Source organism: Symphalangus syndactylus, chromosome 3 (genome assembly GCF_028878055.3).
Source record: "Symphalangus syndactylus isolate Jambi chromosome 3, NHGRI_mSymSyn1-v2.1_pri, whole genome shotgun sequence".
Taxonomy (NCBI): domain Eukaryota; kingdom Metazoa; phylum Chordata; class Mammalia; order Primates; family Hylobatidae; genus Symphalangus; species Symphalangus syndactylus.
Genome location: NC_072425.2, coordinates 98,858,210 through 98,877,070, shown reverse-complemented (window position 1 = coordinate 98,877,070; position 18,861 = coordinate 98,858,210). Strand labels below are relative to the sequence as shown.

The following is an 18,861-nucleotide window of genomic DNA, read 5'->3' as shown; positions in this document are numbered from 1 at the left end:
CCTTTGACTTGTTTTTTTTCCTTCAATATTATGTTAGCTCTTTTGGGTTTTTTGCCTCTCCATGTAAACTTTAGAGTCAGTTTGCAGTATCTACAAAATTACATCCTGGAATTTTGATTGGGATTTTATTGAATCTATAGATCAAGTTGGGAAGAAATGACATCCTGACAATATTAAGCTTTTTTGTTCATGAACATAATAAATATTTATTTATTTAGTTCTTTGATTTCTTTCATCAGAGTTTTGTAGTTTTCTTCATAGAGATCTTGGCAATATTTTGTTAGATTTATATCTAAGTGTTTTATTTTTTTGGGGGTGCCAATGTAAATGGAATTTTGTTTTTAATTTCAATTCTACTTGTTCATTGCTTTCATAAGAAAGCATTTGGCTTTTGTATATTAACTTTGTATGCTGCAGTCTTGCTATAATTGCTTTTTAGTTCCAGGAAATTTTTGGCTACTCTTCCAGATTTTCTACTTAGACAGTCATGTCATCTGAAAGCAAAGACAATTTTATTTCTTTCTTTCCAGTGCGTATATTTTTATTTTCCTTTCTTGTCTTATTATCTGATGTTGAAAGCAGTAGTGACAGAGAACATCCTTGCCTCATACCTCATCTTTGTGGGCAAGCTTCTAGTTTCTCATTGTTAAGTATGATGTTAGCTGTAGGCTTTTTTTGGAGAGTTTCTTTATGCTCTAGTTTAGGAAATTACTCCTTATTTCTGTTTGTGTTTTTTTTTTTTTTACTTGTTTGTTTGTTTTGAGACAGAGTCTCACTCTGTCGCCCAGGCTGGAGTGCAGTGGTGCAATTTCGGCTCCCTGCAACCTCTGCCTCCTGAGTTCAAGTGATTCTCCTGCCTCATCCTCCCCTAATATGTATAATTTTAAAAGGTGCCTTGAGATTCCTCATGCAGGAGATGGGGAGGATCATCCTTTGAGAGACATTGGTTTAGAAGAAAGTAAAAATGGGGGGATAAAAGGAACTCTACAATGTGGATGATGTCATGCTGGAGCTTAGACAGCCACAGGTATAGGTCAAGGGAGGAGCCAGAGCAATGTAGAATGAAGTATGGTTCCTGGTATAAGGCAAGTATCAGGTTGACAGTGAGGTTTCTAAATATTAAGACTTTTTATTTTATTTATTTATTTATTTTTGAGACGGAGTTTTGCACTTGTTGCCCAGGCTGGAGTGCAATGGAGCAATCTCGACTCACTGCAACCTCCACCTCCTGGGTTCAGGCAATTCTCCTGTCTTAGCCTCCCAGAGTAGCTGGGACTACAGGCATGCGCCACCACGCCCAGCTAATTTTTTGTATTTTTATTAGAGACGGGATTTCTCCATGTTGGTCAGGCTGGTCTTGAACTCTCACACCTCTGGTGATCCACCCGCCTCTGCCTCCCAGAGTGCTGGGATTACAGGTGTGAGCCACCGTGCCCGGACAAAAATTAAGACTTTTTATTCCTCTTAATAACGGTTAGGGCAAGCACAGGAAAGAAGAGGCAAAAATGAAATGCTGATGACAAAAAGTAATGGTGTGAGCACCAATAGAAGGTTGAGGGTCCATGCAGATGGAAGCTTGGGTAGTATATGCTAAACAGATGTGCTGCCTCTTGCTCCAGCTCTTCTACTGTCTTCAGGGTGATTTTTCTTTTCTTTTTTATTTTTTGAGACGGAGTCTCACTCTGTCACCAGGCTGGAGTGCAGTGGCATGATCTCGGCTCACTGTAATCTCTGCCTCCTGGGTTCAAGGGATTCTCCTGCCTCAGCCTCCTAAGTAGCTGGAACTACAGGCATGCGCCACCACACCCAGCTAATTTTTGTATTTTTAGTAGAGATGGGGTTTCACCCTGTTGGCCAGGATGGTCTTGATCTCCTGACCTCGTGGTCTGCCCACCTTGGCCTCCCAAAGTGCTGGTGCATATCTGTTCATATTATTTTCTGCTTAAAATCAGTCCCTTAAAAATAAAGTTCACACTAATAGCAAGACTCTCTGAGATCCCATACCCTGACCATTTGAATGACTTGTCTTTTTCTCCAGTGTTTGGAGGCTTTCATATATGCTTTTCCTTTTACTCAGATTCCTCTTGTTCCACAAATATAACCTAAATACATAGGCGTTAAGCCAGTGTTTACCATTTGTCTTCCTGTTATTCAGAGATTTGAAAAATCTTATTTTTAAAGATTTTATTGTGTATATTTAAGGTATACAATGTGTTGTTATGGGATACATATAGATAGTATAAAGGTTACTGTAGTGAAGGAAATGAACATATCCATCATCCCACATAATTACCCAATTTTTAAAAAGTTTACCAAGTCCATCCTTCTGTAGAAATTACCCATTTTTTTGTTTTTGTGATAAGAACAGCTAAAATTTACATTTAGCATAAATCCCATACACAGTACAAGTTTATTACCTTGAAAAATCTTAATTCATTAAAATATTTTTTCTTAATTATAAGTAACACGTGAGTAGATATGTAAAAATAGTTATGCTGTCTGTCTTAACTCGACTTCTCTTTGCATAGGGAATCACTGTTAAAAATTTGGTATGTATCTACCCCATCTGTCGTACCTTGTGTACCAGGGGTTTTTTAACTTTATTTTATTATGTAGATATATGTCCATTGTGGAAAACATCAGAAATAAGCTAAGAAAACATCTCCCAGTTGGGCTTAGTGGCTCACGCTTGTAATCCCAGCACTCTGGGAGGCTGAGGTGGGTGGATCGCTTGAGCTCAGGAGTTTGAGACCAGCCTGGGCAATGTGGTGAAACCCTGTCTCTACAAAAAATAGAAAAATCAGCCAGGTGTGGTGGCTTGTGCCTATAGTCCCAACTACTTGAGGGGCTGAGGCAGAGGATCGCTTGAGCCAGGGAGTTCAAGGCTGCAGTGAACCAAGATTGCACCACTGCATTCCAGTATGGGCTACAGAGGAAGACTTTGTCTCAAAAAAAAAGAGAAAAGAAAAAGAAAACATCTCTCATAATCGTATCACCTAGAGGTAAATATGCTTAAAATTTCAGTGTTTGTTCTTCCAGGCTTTTTTTTTTTTTTTTTTTTTTTGCTTGCTTGCTCATACATATACACAAATATATATTTTTAATTTAATAGCCAATAATATGCACACTCTTCTTCTAATCTCTACACCTCTATTGTCACTATGGTTTCTCCACACCCCACAGGATCCGTTCAGGTGCCATGAGTTGCACTTGTGTTATATCTCTTTAGTCTCCATTAATCTAGAACAATTTTTCTGCCCTTTTGTGGTGTTCATGATGTTGACATATTGAAGAATCTTATTTTTTATAATGTCATATTGAATATCTCTCAGTCTGGATATATCTGATTGTTTTCTTGTGATTAGATTCAGTTTAAATTTTTTTTTTGTACGAGTATTGTGCTGGTGTTTATTTCCCATTATATCACATCAAAAGATGTATAATGTGGCTGGGTGCGGTGGCTCATGCCTGTAATCCCAGCACTTTGGGAGGCCAAGGTGGGTGGATCACTTGAAGTCAGGAGTTCGAGACCAGCGTGGCCAACATGGTGAAATCCCGCCTCTACTAAAAATACAAAAATTAGCCTGTAATCCCAGCTAGTTGGGAGGCTGAGGCACGAGAATGGCTTGAACCTGGGAGGCGGAGGCTACAGTAAGCCAAGATTGTGCCACTGCACTCCAGCCTGGGCAACAGAGCGAGATTCCATCTCAAAAAAAAAAAAAAATGTATAATGTCAACTTATTGCATTATTGGTGATATAGTTTAAGTGGTGTCAACCACAAACCTCTTAATTTTAAAGGTTTTTTTTTTCTATTTGTAATTAATGAGAAATCTTTGGGGTAATAACTTTTAGACTCTGTTAATATGCCATTCTCTAGCAACTTTCCGCTTAATAGTTTTAGCATCTTTGTCAAAGTCACTGATTACAATTACACTGATTACATATGTGGGCTGCAAGATGGACATTTGCTAATTCTAATTCTAATTCCTCCTACATTTATTAGGAAGCATTTACTGTGTAAAGAAATTCTCTTCCCCTTTTTTTCCTTTTCAGTATTACTGTGAGCTTATATGTTATAATCTATTAACTGATTGCTGTTTCTGATACTTATTACATTGTCTGAATTTGACCAGTGAGAGTCCTTTAAGCAGGCCCTTGTGTATACACAAACACCTCTCTCTCTCTCTCTTTCTCTGTTCTGTCCACCACTTTTCTCTCTCCACCTCTAAATAAATTGGGTAAATCCCAAAGATATTTTTCTATAACTTGCTTTGTTTCACTCATCTGCTAATTCTGTAATTCTTCTCATGTCAGTGTATATGGGATATTTCATTCTTTTTAACGATACATAGAATGGCTCAACCATAATGTACTTATTTTTTTGTTTGAAGTTTTTCACTTATATATTGTGCTGAGAAACATGTGCCATGTATATATATGTAATAATTTCTGTGGGATAGATACCTAGAAGTAAAAATTCTTCCTTTTTTTTTTTTTTTTGAGACAGAGTCTTGTTCTGTCGCCAGGCTAGAGTGCAAAGGCAAGATCTCGGCTCACTGCAACCTCTGCCTCCTGGGTTCAAGCGATTCTCTCGCCTCAGCCTCCTGAGTAGCTGGGACTACAGGCATGCACCACCTCACCCGGCTAATTTTTGTATTTTGAGTAGAGACGGGGTTTCACCATCTTGGCCAGGGTGGTCTCGATCTCCTGACCTCGTGATCTGCCCACCTCGGCCTCCCAAAGTGCTGGGATTACAGGGAAGTAAAATTTCTGAGTCAAAAGATAAGTGTATTATAACTTCTAAAAACCATTTCCAGATTGACTACCAAAAAGACTGTACTAATTACCAACAATGCACAAACTGCTTGATAACATTGCATATTTGTGAATTTTCTTTTATTCTTTTGGATATAATCTCTTTATTACAATGTGCATTCACCTTATTAAGAATGAAGTTTGGTATCTTGTGGCCATTTGCCACATTTTGTTTTCTGTTACTCGCCTGTCATTTTCTTAGTCATTTCTTTTTTTTCTGGTGAAAACATACACATATATTTAGAATTAGCCAGCTGGACTCAGTTTAGATGATCCCAATTTTGTTGGCAACATTCAAAGCATTGTAATCAGGAGCCAGTCGAACATATGCCTTCTTTTCTCCATCAGGCCGAATTAGGGTGTTGACACCTTGGCCACATCAATGTCAGAGCTCCTTCACAGCCTGTTTGATCTGGCGCTTGTTGGCTTTAACTTCCACAGTGAACACAAGCATGTTGTTGTCTTCTATCTTCTTCATGGCAGACTCAGTGGTCAGCAGAAACTTGATGATAGTATAGTAGTCAAGCTTGTTTCTCCTGGAGGCGCTCTTCTGAGGATATCTGGGCTGCCTCCGGAGTCTCAGTGTCTTGGGCTGCTGGAAGGTGGGTGACGGGCAGATCTTTTTTTGGTGGCTGTGGACACCTTTCAACACTGCCTTCTTGGCCTTCAAAGCCTTCGGTTTGGCTTCATCTTTAGGAGGGACAGGAGCTTCCTTCGCTTTTGGTGCCATCTTGTAAAAAGCGTAGTCATTTCTTGTCCTGGCGCGGTGGCTCATGCCTATAATCCCAGCACGTTGGGAGGCCGAGGCATGTGGATCACCTGAGGTCAGGAGTTTGAGACCAGCCTGGCTAACGTGGTGAAACTCCCTTCTGTACTAAAAATACAAAAAATTTCCCAGGTGTGGTGGTAGGCATCTGTAATCCCAGGTACTCGGGAGGCTGAGGCAGGAGAATCGCTTGAACCCAGGAGGGCTTGAACCCAGGAGGCGGAGGTTGCAGTGAGCCGAGATCGCGCCATTGCACTCCAGCCTGGGTAACGAGCAAAACTCCGTCTCACAAAAAAAAAAAAAAGAAAGAAAAAGAAAAGAAAAGCTTAGTTATTAGGTTCTCTTTGTCTTTTTCTCATTGACTTGTTGGGATTCTTTTTTTAATGTTCTTTGTCTGTTATATGTGTTGCAAATATTTTCCATCCTTGCAAATATTTTTTATGTTTTCCATCCTGTTCTATATCCTTTAACTTTGTGATTTTTTTTATTGTTTACAATTTTCTGTACAGTTAACACCTGTAGATTTTTTTTTCTGTTAACTCTTTTGGGACTAGTTTTTCAGTTTCAGAATGAATTTTTATCCAAAACTCAATCCAAAGAAAGGGACATTTTAAAAAGTGTAATAAGTAGCTAGTGTTACTGGAGTCTTTTGTTTTTAAATACGGGTGCTTACAGTGATAGACTTCCATATTGTAATTCAGCCATGCAATTTTTAAAAAACATCTCATGGTTAAATATGAACTTCATGAATACTTTATTTAGAGAAAGCTATTTGCCCATCATAATACATGAATGTTAATTAAAATGTGGAAAATATAGAACAGAGAGAAGAAAAAAACATTTCTAATTGTCCTAATATCCTGACAGCCATAGTGTTTTGTTGCATTTCTTTTATCTTCTTTTTTTTGAGAAATATGCTTATTCTCAAGTAATTGCATAAAGATTTTTAAGTTGAGATTTTGCTAAAAGATAGTATGCCAAATTTCGCTTATTGAATTTATAATTGTTTACTGTAGTTACTTTTCAGAGTGCTCACTTCATCTAAATCTCTTTTCTTTTTGAAATTTGAGGGCTGCAGTGTGTCACTTAGTATAAATATCTTTGTGGGAAGCTCTTCTAATGTTAGGGTACCTCTGACCGTGATGTCACTTATCCTGATATCCTGATTGTAGTGTGTCTGAAGGAAAATGTCAGGTATATGTTAGTACTTGACGGAAGTTAGGTAGTGTACTTACCAGCAGTTGCCCTCAGGTTTAGTTGCTATTCATTAAATGAGATAAGGCTTACTAAGAGATGCTTCCCCCTATTTGTTTTTCAGTTTACTGTTACCCTAGCCCAAGGCCATTTTTGTTTTTTAGTGTATGCAAAAAGATATCCTTAGGAGTGTTTACTGGATAGTAGAATATGTTCAAGTTATAACCATTTGGTACTTTACTTCTTTTGTGCTTTAGGACAGGGGTCCCCAACCAGGTGGTACTGGTCTTTGGCCTGTTAGGAACTGGGCCTCACAGCAGTGGGTGAGCAGCTGGTGAGGGAGCATTATTGCCTGAGCTCCACCTCCTGTCGGATCAGTGGCAGCATTGGATTCTCCTGGAAGCGCGAACGCTATTGTGAACTGCACATATGAGGGATCTAGGTTTCATACTTCTTCTGAGAATGTGATGCCTTATGATCTGAGGTGCAACAGTTTCATCCAAAATAATCCCCCTGTCCCATCCATGGAAAAATTGTTTTCCACAAAACCAGTCCTTGGTGCCAAAAAGGTTGGGGACCAATGCTTTAGGATATAGTTCTGACAGGTATTATGCATGTTGTAGGTACCGTCTGTCTCGTAAACAATATTACTCATTTTAAAATCTTTTTTGGCCAGGCGCGGTGGCTCACGCCTGTAATCCCAGCACTTTGGGAGGCCGAGGTGGGTGGATCACAAGGTCAGGAGATTGAGACCATCCTGACTAACATGGTAAAATCCCGTCTCTACTAAAAATACAAAAAAATTAGCCGGGTGTGGTGGCAGGTGCCTGTAGTCCCAGCTACTTGGGAGGCTGAGGCAGGAGAATGGCTTGAACCTGGGAGGTGGAGCTTGCAGTGAGCCGAGATTGCGCCACTATACTCCAGCCTGGGTGACAGAGCGAGACTCTGCCTCAAAAAAAAAAAAAAAAAAATGTTTTTTATTGATGAGTTTCATAGTCAAAAGTCTAATGATATATTAAGTATAGAAAAAGTGTTTTAAGTTTTTAAATGGCAACTTTTATATACCTGTTTTATATATACTGAAATATAATTAGGATAGGTATTATTAAACACATACTGCAGATGAAATAACTACGCTTCAGAGATTTGATTTGTTCAAAGTTACACAGCTAGAAGGTGGAAGACTGAAAGTCCACTGGCCCCTGTGTGAAAAGCTGAATGGGGAACATTTCCACTGATTTGAATTATCCATGCCATTGTACAACTCAAAACAATTGTAAACACGTATTTTTATTTTCTTAAATATGAGTTGTGTACATTGCATATATTAGTCAAAGATTGATCCTAATTAAATGGCCATAGAAACATGTCTTCTATATTACCCATTGGAAACACATTGGGCACATATGAAATGAGTTTTATGTGTTTATACATTGTTTATTTTGTTTACCCATATGAAAAAGAAAATATTTTTCCCATACTCATGTTTTATATGGAAGAGAGAAAGATTTTAGAACGTATTTAGTCACTAATTAAAATGAATTGGAGCAGATATACAGTGCTAGAACTTTGGTCTAGAGCTCAGTAAACCCAACAGGTATGACAGAAATATGGGATAAGTGGCAGGTAAAAGTGGCAAGAACTCTATAAAGATAATGACACAGTATGGATCATTTTTCAGGGACAGTGAAGCTGAAGAAAAAATACATACACACGTGCTGGTTGTTCTTTGAGCCTGCACACCACCATTCTTCCAGATTACAAAGGAAGAATTTCCTGGGAATGGATTTCAGATCATTCCTAAGATTGTTTGTAGGAGGTTTAAAACTCTGTGCAAATGTGCACGTTTGCTATGTGTGTGGAATATTCTTTAAAAACATAATTGAAAATTGTCTTCGTTCTAAAAAAGTGAACTGCTGTGATTTACCTTGATTTGGCTGAATGAAATTAATAAATTGAATAGCTCCTTAAGGGCTTTATTCTCTTGGTAATTGCCTACTTGTGTGGATGCAGATTTTATCTAGTTTGAATTTGTTTCAAAGGAACATTATTTTGTAAAGAAAATATATATTTTTTCCCATGTGGTATTGCATAGCACATTGAGAAAACAGATTGATGATATTGCTTCATTTTGTGATTTTTCTTTGAATATAATGTTTTGTTCTTTTATTGGAAATAAAACTGATCCCAAGAAGAAAATTATATTTCCTTTTAATTTTATGATAATGCATTTAAAATAATGTATATCTAGACAAGGTGATGAAGATGATGATTGCCAACCACAATTTAATGACATTAAATAAATTAATGAATTTTGATTCCTTTGCTTATCTTGTGTGTTATAGTCTAACTCTTTTAAATCTTTTCTTTGACATTTTATATGACTTTCAGATTGTGTGTGTATATATGATACATATAATTATGTATTAAAGTATATTAATTAAAAATATTAATTAAATGAAATTAATTATAGTTTATAACTATTAATATTAACTATATTTAACATAACTGTTAACATAGTATATATGAAATCCATATATATATATATACACACACACATGCATAATCTGAAAAAATGTATATACTTACTTGAGACGAGCTTTTGCTCTGTTGCCCAGGCTGGTTCACTGGCACCCTCCACATCCCAGGCTCAAGTGATTCTCCCACCTCAGCCTTTCTAGCAGCTGAGACTACGGTGTGTGCCACCATGCTTGGCTAAACTCTTTTTTGTATTTTTTGTAGAGACAGGGCCTCACTATGTTGCCCAGGCTGATCTGAAACTCCTGGGCTCAAGCGATCATCCTGCCTCAGCCTCCCAAAGCATTGGGATTGGGATTGCAGGCATGAACTACAAGCCTTGGCTGACTTTCAGATTTTATTAAAATTCACTGTTAGAAAACCTTTGAATAGCCTAAGGATAACAATTAAACAGTTACTTGAAGCAGCTTGTGTAAGTCATAGCTGCAAACCAACTTTTTAGTTTTTTGCTTACTATTAGGCTATTTTAATTATGATCTATATTAGGTAAGTAGTGTTTTAATGAAATACTTACATGTAACCACTGACATATAATGCCGTCTAGTTAATTAATGTTCGTAATTTGAAATTATTTACTAATTGTATATGGCGCTTTTCCTTTCTCGTGGGTGATTTGTTTAACTCAGTATTCATTCATTTATATACTGTAGTTATTTATTTATTTTAGTTTGAATTTCTTGGATGGTTGTGAGAGTTCACTCTCCAATTTAGGCTCCTGGTTGTCTGGTTAGTGTTTACCAGTTCAAATAATCACATGATCTTACATTGGATATATATAAACTTACCCATATGGTGAAGTCTTTTAGGAGATGATCATGTCAAATGTTTCTCATTGTGGCTTATTTAATGTCATCAGTTTATTGGAGGTTACTTTGGGTGCCCCTTAGAACTTGGCACCAAGACCTACCCTCTTAGAATAAACCTGGTCAAAAGGATGTTGGGATGGTTGCTATTTTATCTTTAGAAATGACCTATCTTGAGATGTAATAAATGTGTCTTAGGAGACTGGAGAAATGCCCAAACCTAAAGGTGATACTTCAGGACAAGAATTAAGTTGCAATGTATTCATTATTATATGCTTTAAATTGTTTCTTTGAAGGATGTTTTACATTAGGGCAGTGCCTTCGTTTTTAGAGGAAGGGAAATTTGATAAGTTAGTGTGTGTCCATTACCATTTGGGAAAAAGAAATCTATTTAGGAGTCATGACTATCATCAGTAGAGAAATGTACTTCATTGTTGGTTATCAGTAAGTAGTTCAGCATGATTTTTTACAGTCTGAATGAAATACTGTCTCAGAACTTTTCAATTTCCATTTATCAGATTCCATGTTTATTATACTTTGGTGGTAATAATACAAACTTCTACGCATCTTGATGCTGAGAAAGTTATTTATGATTATGGATGTGACATTGCTTACTAGCAAATTTTGTTGGTTTCTAAGGTACTGACAGCCTCATCAATGCTGAGTTCATAGACAAAATTGAGTTGTAGGAATTTTAATGATCAAAGCCTGATTTACCAAGATATTGTCAATGAAGTCCTGCCTGAATTTCTTATTGCAGCTTTGATAAATAATCTACTCTTTTAAACTCAAAATCAGGGAAAATACTTTGACTCTATAAAAAGTTTAGGCAGATCTGGAAGCCTAAATAGTAACTTTAAATATACAGTCACCCCTCAGTATACCTAGGGGATTGGTTCCAGGACCCCTGGATACCAAAATTAGCACATATTCAAGTCCCACAGTCGGACCTGGGGAACTTGGGTTTATGAAAAATTGATGCTTTGTATATGTGAGTTTTGTATCCCACAAGGGTATTTTCACACTGTGTTGTGTTGAAAGAAATCTGCATATAAGTGCACCTGACCAGTTCAAACCTGTGTTGTTCCATTGTCAGCTGTAACTTGTAATTCCAGAGATGTATATAAGGAAACTTTGCTTTTGATAATTGGAGGGCAATTGAATTGAAGTATGACATGTCCGACTCTAAAATGTAAAGAACATTGCCAAGTTATCTTGTTTGTTGGGTGTGTTCATGAGAATCTTTAAGGATTTTTATTACATTAGCTGCCTAAATAATATAATGAACTCCTCTCAGAATATTGAGTTTTATGAGTGATAAGAGGAAAAAAGAGAATGACATATTGTTTTCATCCATTTCAGTTATAGACAAATTTTCACAGAAGACAGAATAATATAAATTTTTTTTTTTTTTTTTTGAGACGGAGTCTCACTCTGTCACCCAGGCTGGAGTGCAGTGGTGCGATCTCAGCTCACTGCAAGCTCCGCCTCCCAGGTTCACGCCATTCTCCTGCCTCAGCCTCTCCGAGTAGCTGGGACTACAGGCGCCCGCCACCACGCCCGGCTAATTTTTTTGTATTTTTAGTAGAGACGGGGTTTCACCGTGGTCTCAATCTCCTGACCTCGTGATCCGCCCGCTTCGGCCTTCCAAAGTGCTGGGATTACAAGCGTGAGCCACTGCACCCGGCCTAATTTAAAATTTTTAAACAGATTAAATACATCATAGAGTTAGAGACTGGCTCAGTTGTGCATGGAACTCAGTCTGTCTAACATTATTACTCTGAACTTTTCAAACTGTTCTATAGCTTTAGGTGCATAACTTTGCTTTTACAATTGTATTATACCTGTTTGTATTATAAGCTGCCACGTCCAAAATTAGATCAAAGACTTTTTTGTTTGTATGTTTGTTTTGCATGAGTTTGGTCTTTTATATATATATTTTAGTATCTGGTACAAAGGGACCTCAATAAGTATTTACCAATCAATAATTAATCTAAATTCTTTAATGACAACTTGTATTTTTTATATTTTATATTTTTATTTTTTATGAGATGGAATTTTGCTCTTGGCACCCAGGCTGGAGTGCAGTGGCACAATCTTGGCCCACTGCAACCTTTGCCTCCTGGGTTCAAGCGATTCTCCTGCCTCAGCTTCTTGAGTAGCTGGGATTCTGGGCGCCTGCCACCACACCTGGATAATTTTTGTGTTTTTAGTAGAGATGAGGTTTCACCGTGTTGGCCAGGCTGGTCTCGAACTCCTGACCTCAGGTGATCTGCCCACCTCGGCCTCCCAAAGTGCTGGGAATATAGGCATGAGCCACTGCACCCGGCCTAATTTTTATATTTTTTAAATTAAAAATTTATTGTTTTCCCACCTTTAATGCTTTTACAGTAGGACTAAAACTATTTTTAAAATGTCATTTATTTCATTGTGTATACTACATGAGGTGAAAAAGTATATAAAATGAGTTTATTTCTGTATTTTAATACATTTCTTATAAATCACTGGTGTTTCATATCTTTTTCCTCATCCCTTCCCTTTGCTATTCTTTTTCTTTTGTGATTTTATGTGACTTTAACAAAATAAACCCTATTTAATCATAGTGTTTTTGTTTTTTTTAGGTTGTTATGGAGTTGATGGAGAGAGTGACTCTATTATGAGTTCAGCTTCTGAAAACTCCACTGAACCTTGGTTTTGCGATGCCTGTAAATGTGGTGTTTCTCCTAGCTGTGAACTGTGTCCTAATCAGGATGGAATTTTCAAGGAGACAGATGCTGGAAGGTTAATGTCCTAATTATGTTGGTTCATATGTTTGCTTTACAATGTATCTGCCTTTGACTTCCCTGTTCTTCTGTTTATGATTATCCAGGTTACACACTTTCATTTGATTGCTTCTTTGTATCTTCTTGGCATAGAATAAATGACCAGTGGGATACAGATGGAGAAGGGTGAGAGGAAAGACCATTTATTGAGTACCTGCATTTGCCTTTACATCCATAATCTTACTTAATCTTAATAATTGACCCTATGATGAGGCAGGTGGTAAAGTTTCTCATTTTATAGGTGTATAGTACCCAGGGCTCAGATTATTTAAATAACTTATTAGTTCAAGACCACAAACTGGTGAATGGTCAATTTTGAACCTAGGTCTGTATAACTTTATATCAGGAGAAAAAACTTAATACAGTGACTGAAAAAGGAGAAGTTTAGTATAAAGAATTATTAAGCTGTGATAAAAGAATCACTATAAGGTATAAAAAAACTCTAAAGGATGCTCTGGGGCTGAGGGAGATTATCCAAAGAATGACAAAATTGGAATGATGACCTCCTACCCTAGGATGGGGTAGAGGCTTTGTTGGAGAAATTATAGTTAAACCCTACTGGATGGAGAGAAGTATGCTGGTTATAGCCTAGGCCAAATTTTGTCTTCAGTTTGTGGCAAGTAGGTGGCTGGGTACAGTCTGCAGGGAGAACTGGGGCACTGGTTTGAAACCTGGAGAGTATGCTATCTGTGTTGAGAGGGCCATGGAAAAATGATCTTCGTGTTGGGCCAGGGCTGTGAGGTCACTGAGGGACTGTGTATATGGCTGGGGCAGAGCACAGGAGGAAGTACTCCACCCATCCCTGCTGAAAAGCCCCTCCCTTCTACGAGACCTCCTGCCATTGAGTTTATAGCTCCCTCTACCATTGAGCTTAGTGTCATGCTCACTCTGAGAAGAAATGCTGAAGAAATTCTGTCCAGTATTGCAGAGTAGGTATTGAAGCATACATGAGAGGCAATTAAATCAATAAGTGGCACAAAGACCTGTGTTCTTTTTACTACATTCACACTCATGTTTGTTAACACATTTGAGCACTTGTCATCATAATGGTGTTGCCATCTTTCATGTTTTTTTTTTTACAAGAGACTACCATCTAGGGTTGGTGACTAAAATTAAGAGTAATTTTCAACCTTTTGTATTTTGTGGAGATCACGCTCTGCCTCTTCTTCTCCAATATAAGAGTGGGAGTACTTAAATTTTTATTTTGTCACATAAGGATATTTTAGTATTTTATTAAACATGCTTTATATTAAAAACAAGATTAACAACAAAGCAACCTATATAAATTATCACCATCATTTCCCATATTTTAACATAAAAAAAACTAGGGTACATTATGTCCTAAAATAAAGGATAGGCTTTTAAATTTAATGAATTTTACTTTAGTAAAGTAAAACAAATCTTCTCTTATTTTTATCATTTTTACCTCAATTGGTGGACTGATCCTTGAGAAATGTTGCCATACAAGATTGCTGGGATAGCATAGAATCTACCATTGAATCTTGGAGAACCCCATGTGTTGATGTTCGGGACAAATGACTAAAGAATCTTACCTCTCCTTCCTTATCATCTATCCAAAAATAAAGTATATAACAAATGATTTGATGTACTGACATGAATCTGTGGTCTGTATCTTAGGCATAGGCATTACTCTAGATTGGGCCTGACAGTGGCCTAGTATTAGGGAGTTTAGTAAGCATTCAATGTGCACCTTCAAGTTGGACTGTCTATTTTTGGATTCTGGTCTTTTTTTTTTTTTAATAGCTATAATTTTAGTCAAGTGATGTAACCTTTTTATGTCTCAGTTTCCTTAGCAGTGTTGAGCAGACTAAATGAGATGATCCATGAGAAACAATTAGCAGTTTCTGTAACATAATAAGTGGTCAGTAAATGTCTCCTTACTCTTACTACTGCCATTACTGCTACTACTAGTGCTTTCTTATTACCATTATTACTCTACTTATTTTAGGTAATCATGGAGTATTAGCTCATGCATAGATTTTTTTTTTTTTTTTTGGTAACTCTTCCAGTCCTGAGAATTGAAATTTTTGGTGATAAATTGTGGTGAATAAGTAAGGCAGTTTTGGAAAGACAGAACTTCCTTTTAGGGAAGAGAATTTATTTTACTGTTTTTCTTGTTAATAATTTAAAAGTTCTGTTAGGACACTGTCAAGTAGTGGTTACTTCATGCTATCATAATAGACAAAACAACTGGCAAAAGTTGTTTGTGAATGAAGAAAACTGAGGCCTCTTTACCATTTAGGTTTACCGAGGGATATTTTTTTGGATACTGTGGACGTTACATAAGTAGACACCTCCTGTGATGGTGCAATCTGGCAAAAATTCTTTTATATACTATTTGAACACTTTACTTGTGCTAATGTCTACACTCGCCTGTAGGCTGTACTGGAAATTATAGGCCTTCACAATATTTCCAAGGATGTAATACTAGTTTGATTAAAGGTATAAAAAGCCAAGAAAATTCGACAAGCCTTTTAGTATATGAGCTTCAAATGGAAAACGGAAAAAGAAAGAATATTGTATATAAAGAATAAAAAAGGTTTTGAAGTTCACTATCACATGAGTTTAATTAGACTTTTTTCCTTCTATTCTTGATGGGAGCCACAAGTTCCACATAGAAAATGATGTGATTTAATGTAAGAAAACCAGTACGTTCTTGTCATTAAATTTTTATTTTATATCTTATGGAGAGTAAGACTTATAAACCTGACTGTGGGAAATTTTTAGGCATGCTCTCCTTTTTTATTTTTTATTTATGTTTTTACTATTTGTGGGTACATAGTAGATATATATATTCATGGGGTACATGAGATGTTTTGATATAGGCATGCAATGTGAAATAAGCACATCATGGAGAATGGGGTATCCATTTTTCAAACACTTATCTTTTGAGTTACAAACAATCCAGTTACCTTCTTTAAGTTATTTTTAAGTGTACAATTTAGTTTTTCTTGACTGTAGTCACCCTATTGTGCTATTAAACAGTAGGTCTTAGTCTTTCCACTTTTTCAACTCATTAACCATCTCCCACCTCCCCCCACTGTTTCACCCTTTCCCTGCACTATCCTTCCCAACGTCTAGTAACCATCCTTCTCTTGTCTGTGTCCATGAGTTCAGTTGTTTGATTTTTAGATCCCACAAATAAGTGAGAACATGTGATGTTTGTCTTGCTGTGCCTGGCTTATTTCACCTAACATAATGATCTGTAGTTCCACCCAAGTTGTTGCAAATGACTGGCTCTCATTCTTTTTTATGGCTTAGTAAACGATTGTGTATTGTGTACCACATTTTCTTTATCGGATTCATCTGTTGATGGAAACTTAGGTTGCTTCCAAATCTTAGCTATTGTAAACAGTGCTGTGACAAATATAGGAGTGCAGATATCTCCTTAATATACAGATTTCCTTTCTTTTGGATGTATACTCAACAGTGCGATTGCTGGATTATATGGCAGCTCAATTTTTAGGAACCTCCAAAGTTTTCTTCATCATAGTTGTACTAATTTACATATTGTGCAACAGTGTATAAGGGTTCCCTTTTCTCCACATCCTTGCCAACCTTTGTTATTGCCTGTCTTTTGGATATAAGCTATTTTAACTGGGGTGAGATGATATTTCATGATAGTTTTGATTTGCATTTCTCTGACGATCAAGGATTTTGAGTCCCTTTTCATATGCGTGTTTTAGTATATGAGCTTTTTATGTCTTCTTTTGAGAAATGTCTATTCAAATCTTTTGTCTATAATCAGATTATTAGATTTTTTTTCGTTTAGAGTTATTTGAACTCTTTTTATATTCTGGTTATTTATCCCTTGTTGGGTAATTTACAAATATTTTCTCCCATTCTGTGGGTTGTCTCTTCAGTTTGATGATGTATCCTTTGCCCAGCCTGTTGTGATCCTGCTTTTTAAAAAACCTGGTATGATATCTTTTATCTATTTTTGCTTTGTTTGATTGTGCTTGTGGAGTTTCGCTCAAGAAATTTTACCCAGAGCAATGTCCTGGAGATTTTCCCCAATGTTTTCTTGTAGTATTTTCATAGTTTGAGGTCTTAGATTTAAGTCTTTAATCCATTATGGTTTGATTTTTGTATGTGGCAAGAGATGGGGTCTAGTTTCCTTCTTCTGCATATGGATGTCTAGTTTTTCCAGCATCATTTATTGAAGAAACTGTCTTTTCCCATATATATGTTCCTGGCACCTTTGTTGAACTAAGTTCACTTAGGTGTGTGGATTTGTTTCTGAATTTTCTATTCTATTCCTTTGTTCTGTGTATTTGTTTTATGACAGTACCATGCTGTTTTGGTTACTATAGGTTTGTGGTATAATTTGAAGTCAGGTAGTATGACTCTTTTTTGCTTAGGATAGCTTTGTCTCTTCTGGGTCTTTTGTGGTTCCGTATACATTTTAGGATTGTTTTTTCTATTTCTGTGAAGAATGTCATTGGTGTTTTGATAGGGATTGCATTGAATCTGTAGATTGCTTTGGGTAGTGTGGGCATTTTAACAATATCGATTCTTCCAGTTCATGAACATGGAATATTTTTCCATTTTTTGGTGTCTTCTTCAATTTCTTTCATCAGTGTTTTATAGTTGTTATTACAGAAATCTTTCACTTCTTTGTTTAAGTTAATTCCTAGGTATTTAATCTTATGTGTGGCTATTGTAAATGCCATTACTTTTAAAATTTCTTTTTCAGATTATTCACTGTTGTCGTATAGACATGCTTCTGATTTTTATATGTTGCTTTTGTCTTTTGCAACTTTACTGAATTTATCGGTTCTAATAGTTTTCTTATAGAGTCTTTAGGTTTTTCCAAATACAGCATTATATTATCTGCACACAAGAATAATTTGACTTCTTTCTTTCCAATTTGGATGCCCTTTTTATCTTTCTGTTGTCTGATTGCTGGAAGCTAGGGCTTCCAGTACTATGTTGAATAACGGTGGTGACAGTGGGCATCCTTGTCGTGGTCTAGATCTTAGAGGAAAAGCTTACGGTTTTTCCCATTCAGTATGATACTAGCTGTGGGTCTGTCATATATCGCATTTATCATGTTGAGGTATGTCTTTCTATCCCCTGTTTTTGGGGAGTTTTTATGATAAAGGGATGTTGAATTTTATTAAATGCTTTTTCAGCATCAGTTGAAATGATCATATGGTTTTTATCCTTCATTCTGTTGATGTGATGTATCATGTTGATTGATTTGCTTATGTTGAACCATCCTCATATCCCAGGGATAAGTCCTGCTTGGTCATAATGATCTTTCTAATGTATTGTTAAATTCGGTTTGCTGGTATTTTGTTGACGATCTTTGCGTCAGTGTTCATCAGAGATACTGGCCTGTAGTTTTCTTTTTTTGATGTGCCTTTGGCTGGTTTTTTTTTTTTTTTTTTTTTTTTGAGACGGAGTCTCGCTCTATCGCCCAGGCTAGAGTGCAGTGGCGCGATCTCGGCTCACTGCAAGCTCCGCCTCCCGGGTTCACGCCATTCTCCTGCCTCAGCCTCTCCGAGTAGCTGGGACTACAGGCGCCCGCCACCGCGCCCGGCTAATTTGCCTTTGGCTGGTTTTGGTATTAGAGTAACACTGGCCTGGTAGAATGAGTTTGGAAATATTCCCTCTTCCTCTATTTTTTGGAATAGTTTGAGTAAGATTGGTATTAGTTCTTTAAGTGTTTGGTAAAATTCAGCAGCGAAGCCATCAGGTCAAGCAGTCCCAGGCTTTTCTTTACTGGGAGACTTTATTACTTCAATCTCGTTACTTGTTTTTGGTCTGTACAGGCTTTGGATTTCTTCATGGTTCAATCTTGGTAGGTTGTATGTGTCTAGGAGTTTATCCATTTCTTTTAGATTTTCTAATTTATTGGCATATAGTTGCTCATAGCAGCTGCTAATGATCCTTTGG

At 36.9% G+C, this 18,861-nt stretch overlaps 1 protein-coding gene and 1 pseudogene across 10 annotated transcripts in view; one reads left to right on the top strand and one right to left on the bottom strand.

Annotated features, from left to right (window-relative positions):
- PHF14 (PHD finger protein 14) overlaps positions 1-18,861 on the top strand; it is a 204,772-nt gene that overhangs the window by 29,483 nt on the left and 156,428 nt on the right. For all 10 annotated transcript variants that reach the window (XM_055272581.2, XM_063637062.1, XM_055272580.2 and 7 more), the window contains exon 5: positions 12,739-12,898. In XM_055272581.2, coding sequence (XP_055128556.1) covers positions 12,739-12,898 — 160 coding nt within the window. The remainder of the gene's footprint in view (positions 1-12,738; positions 12,899-18,861) is intronic.
- LOC129479455 (large ribosomal subunit protein uL23-like) lies at positions 5,075-5,887 on the bottom strand (annotated as a pseudogene).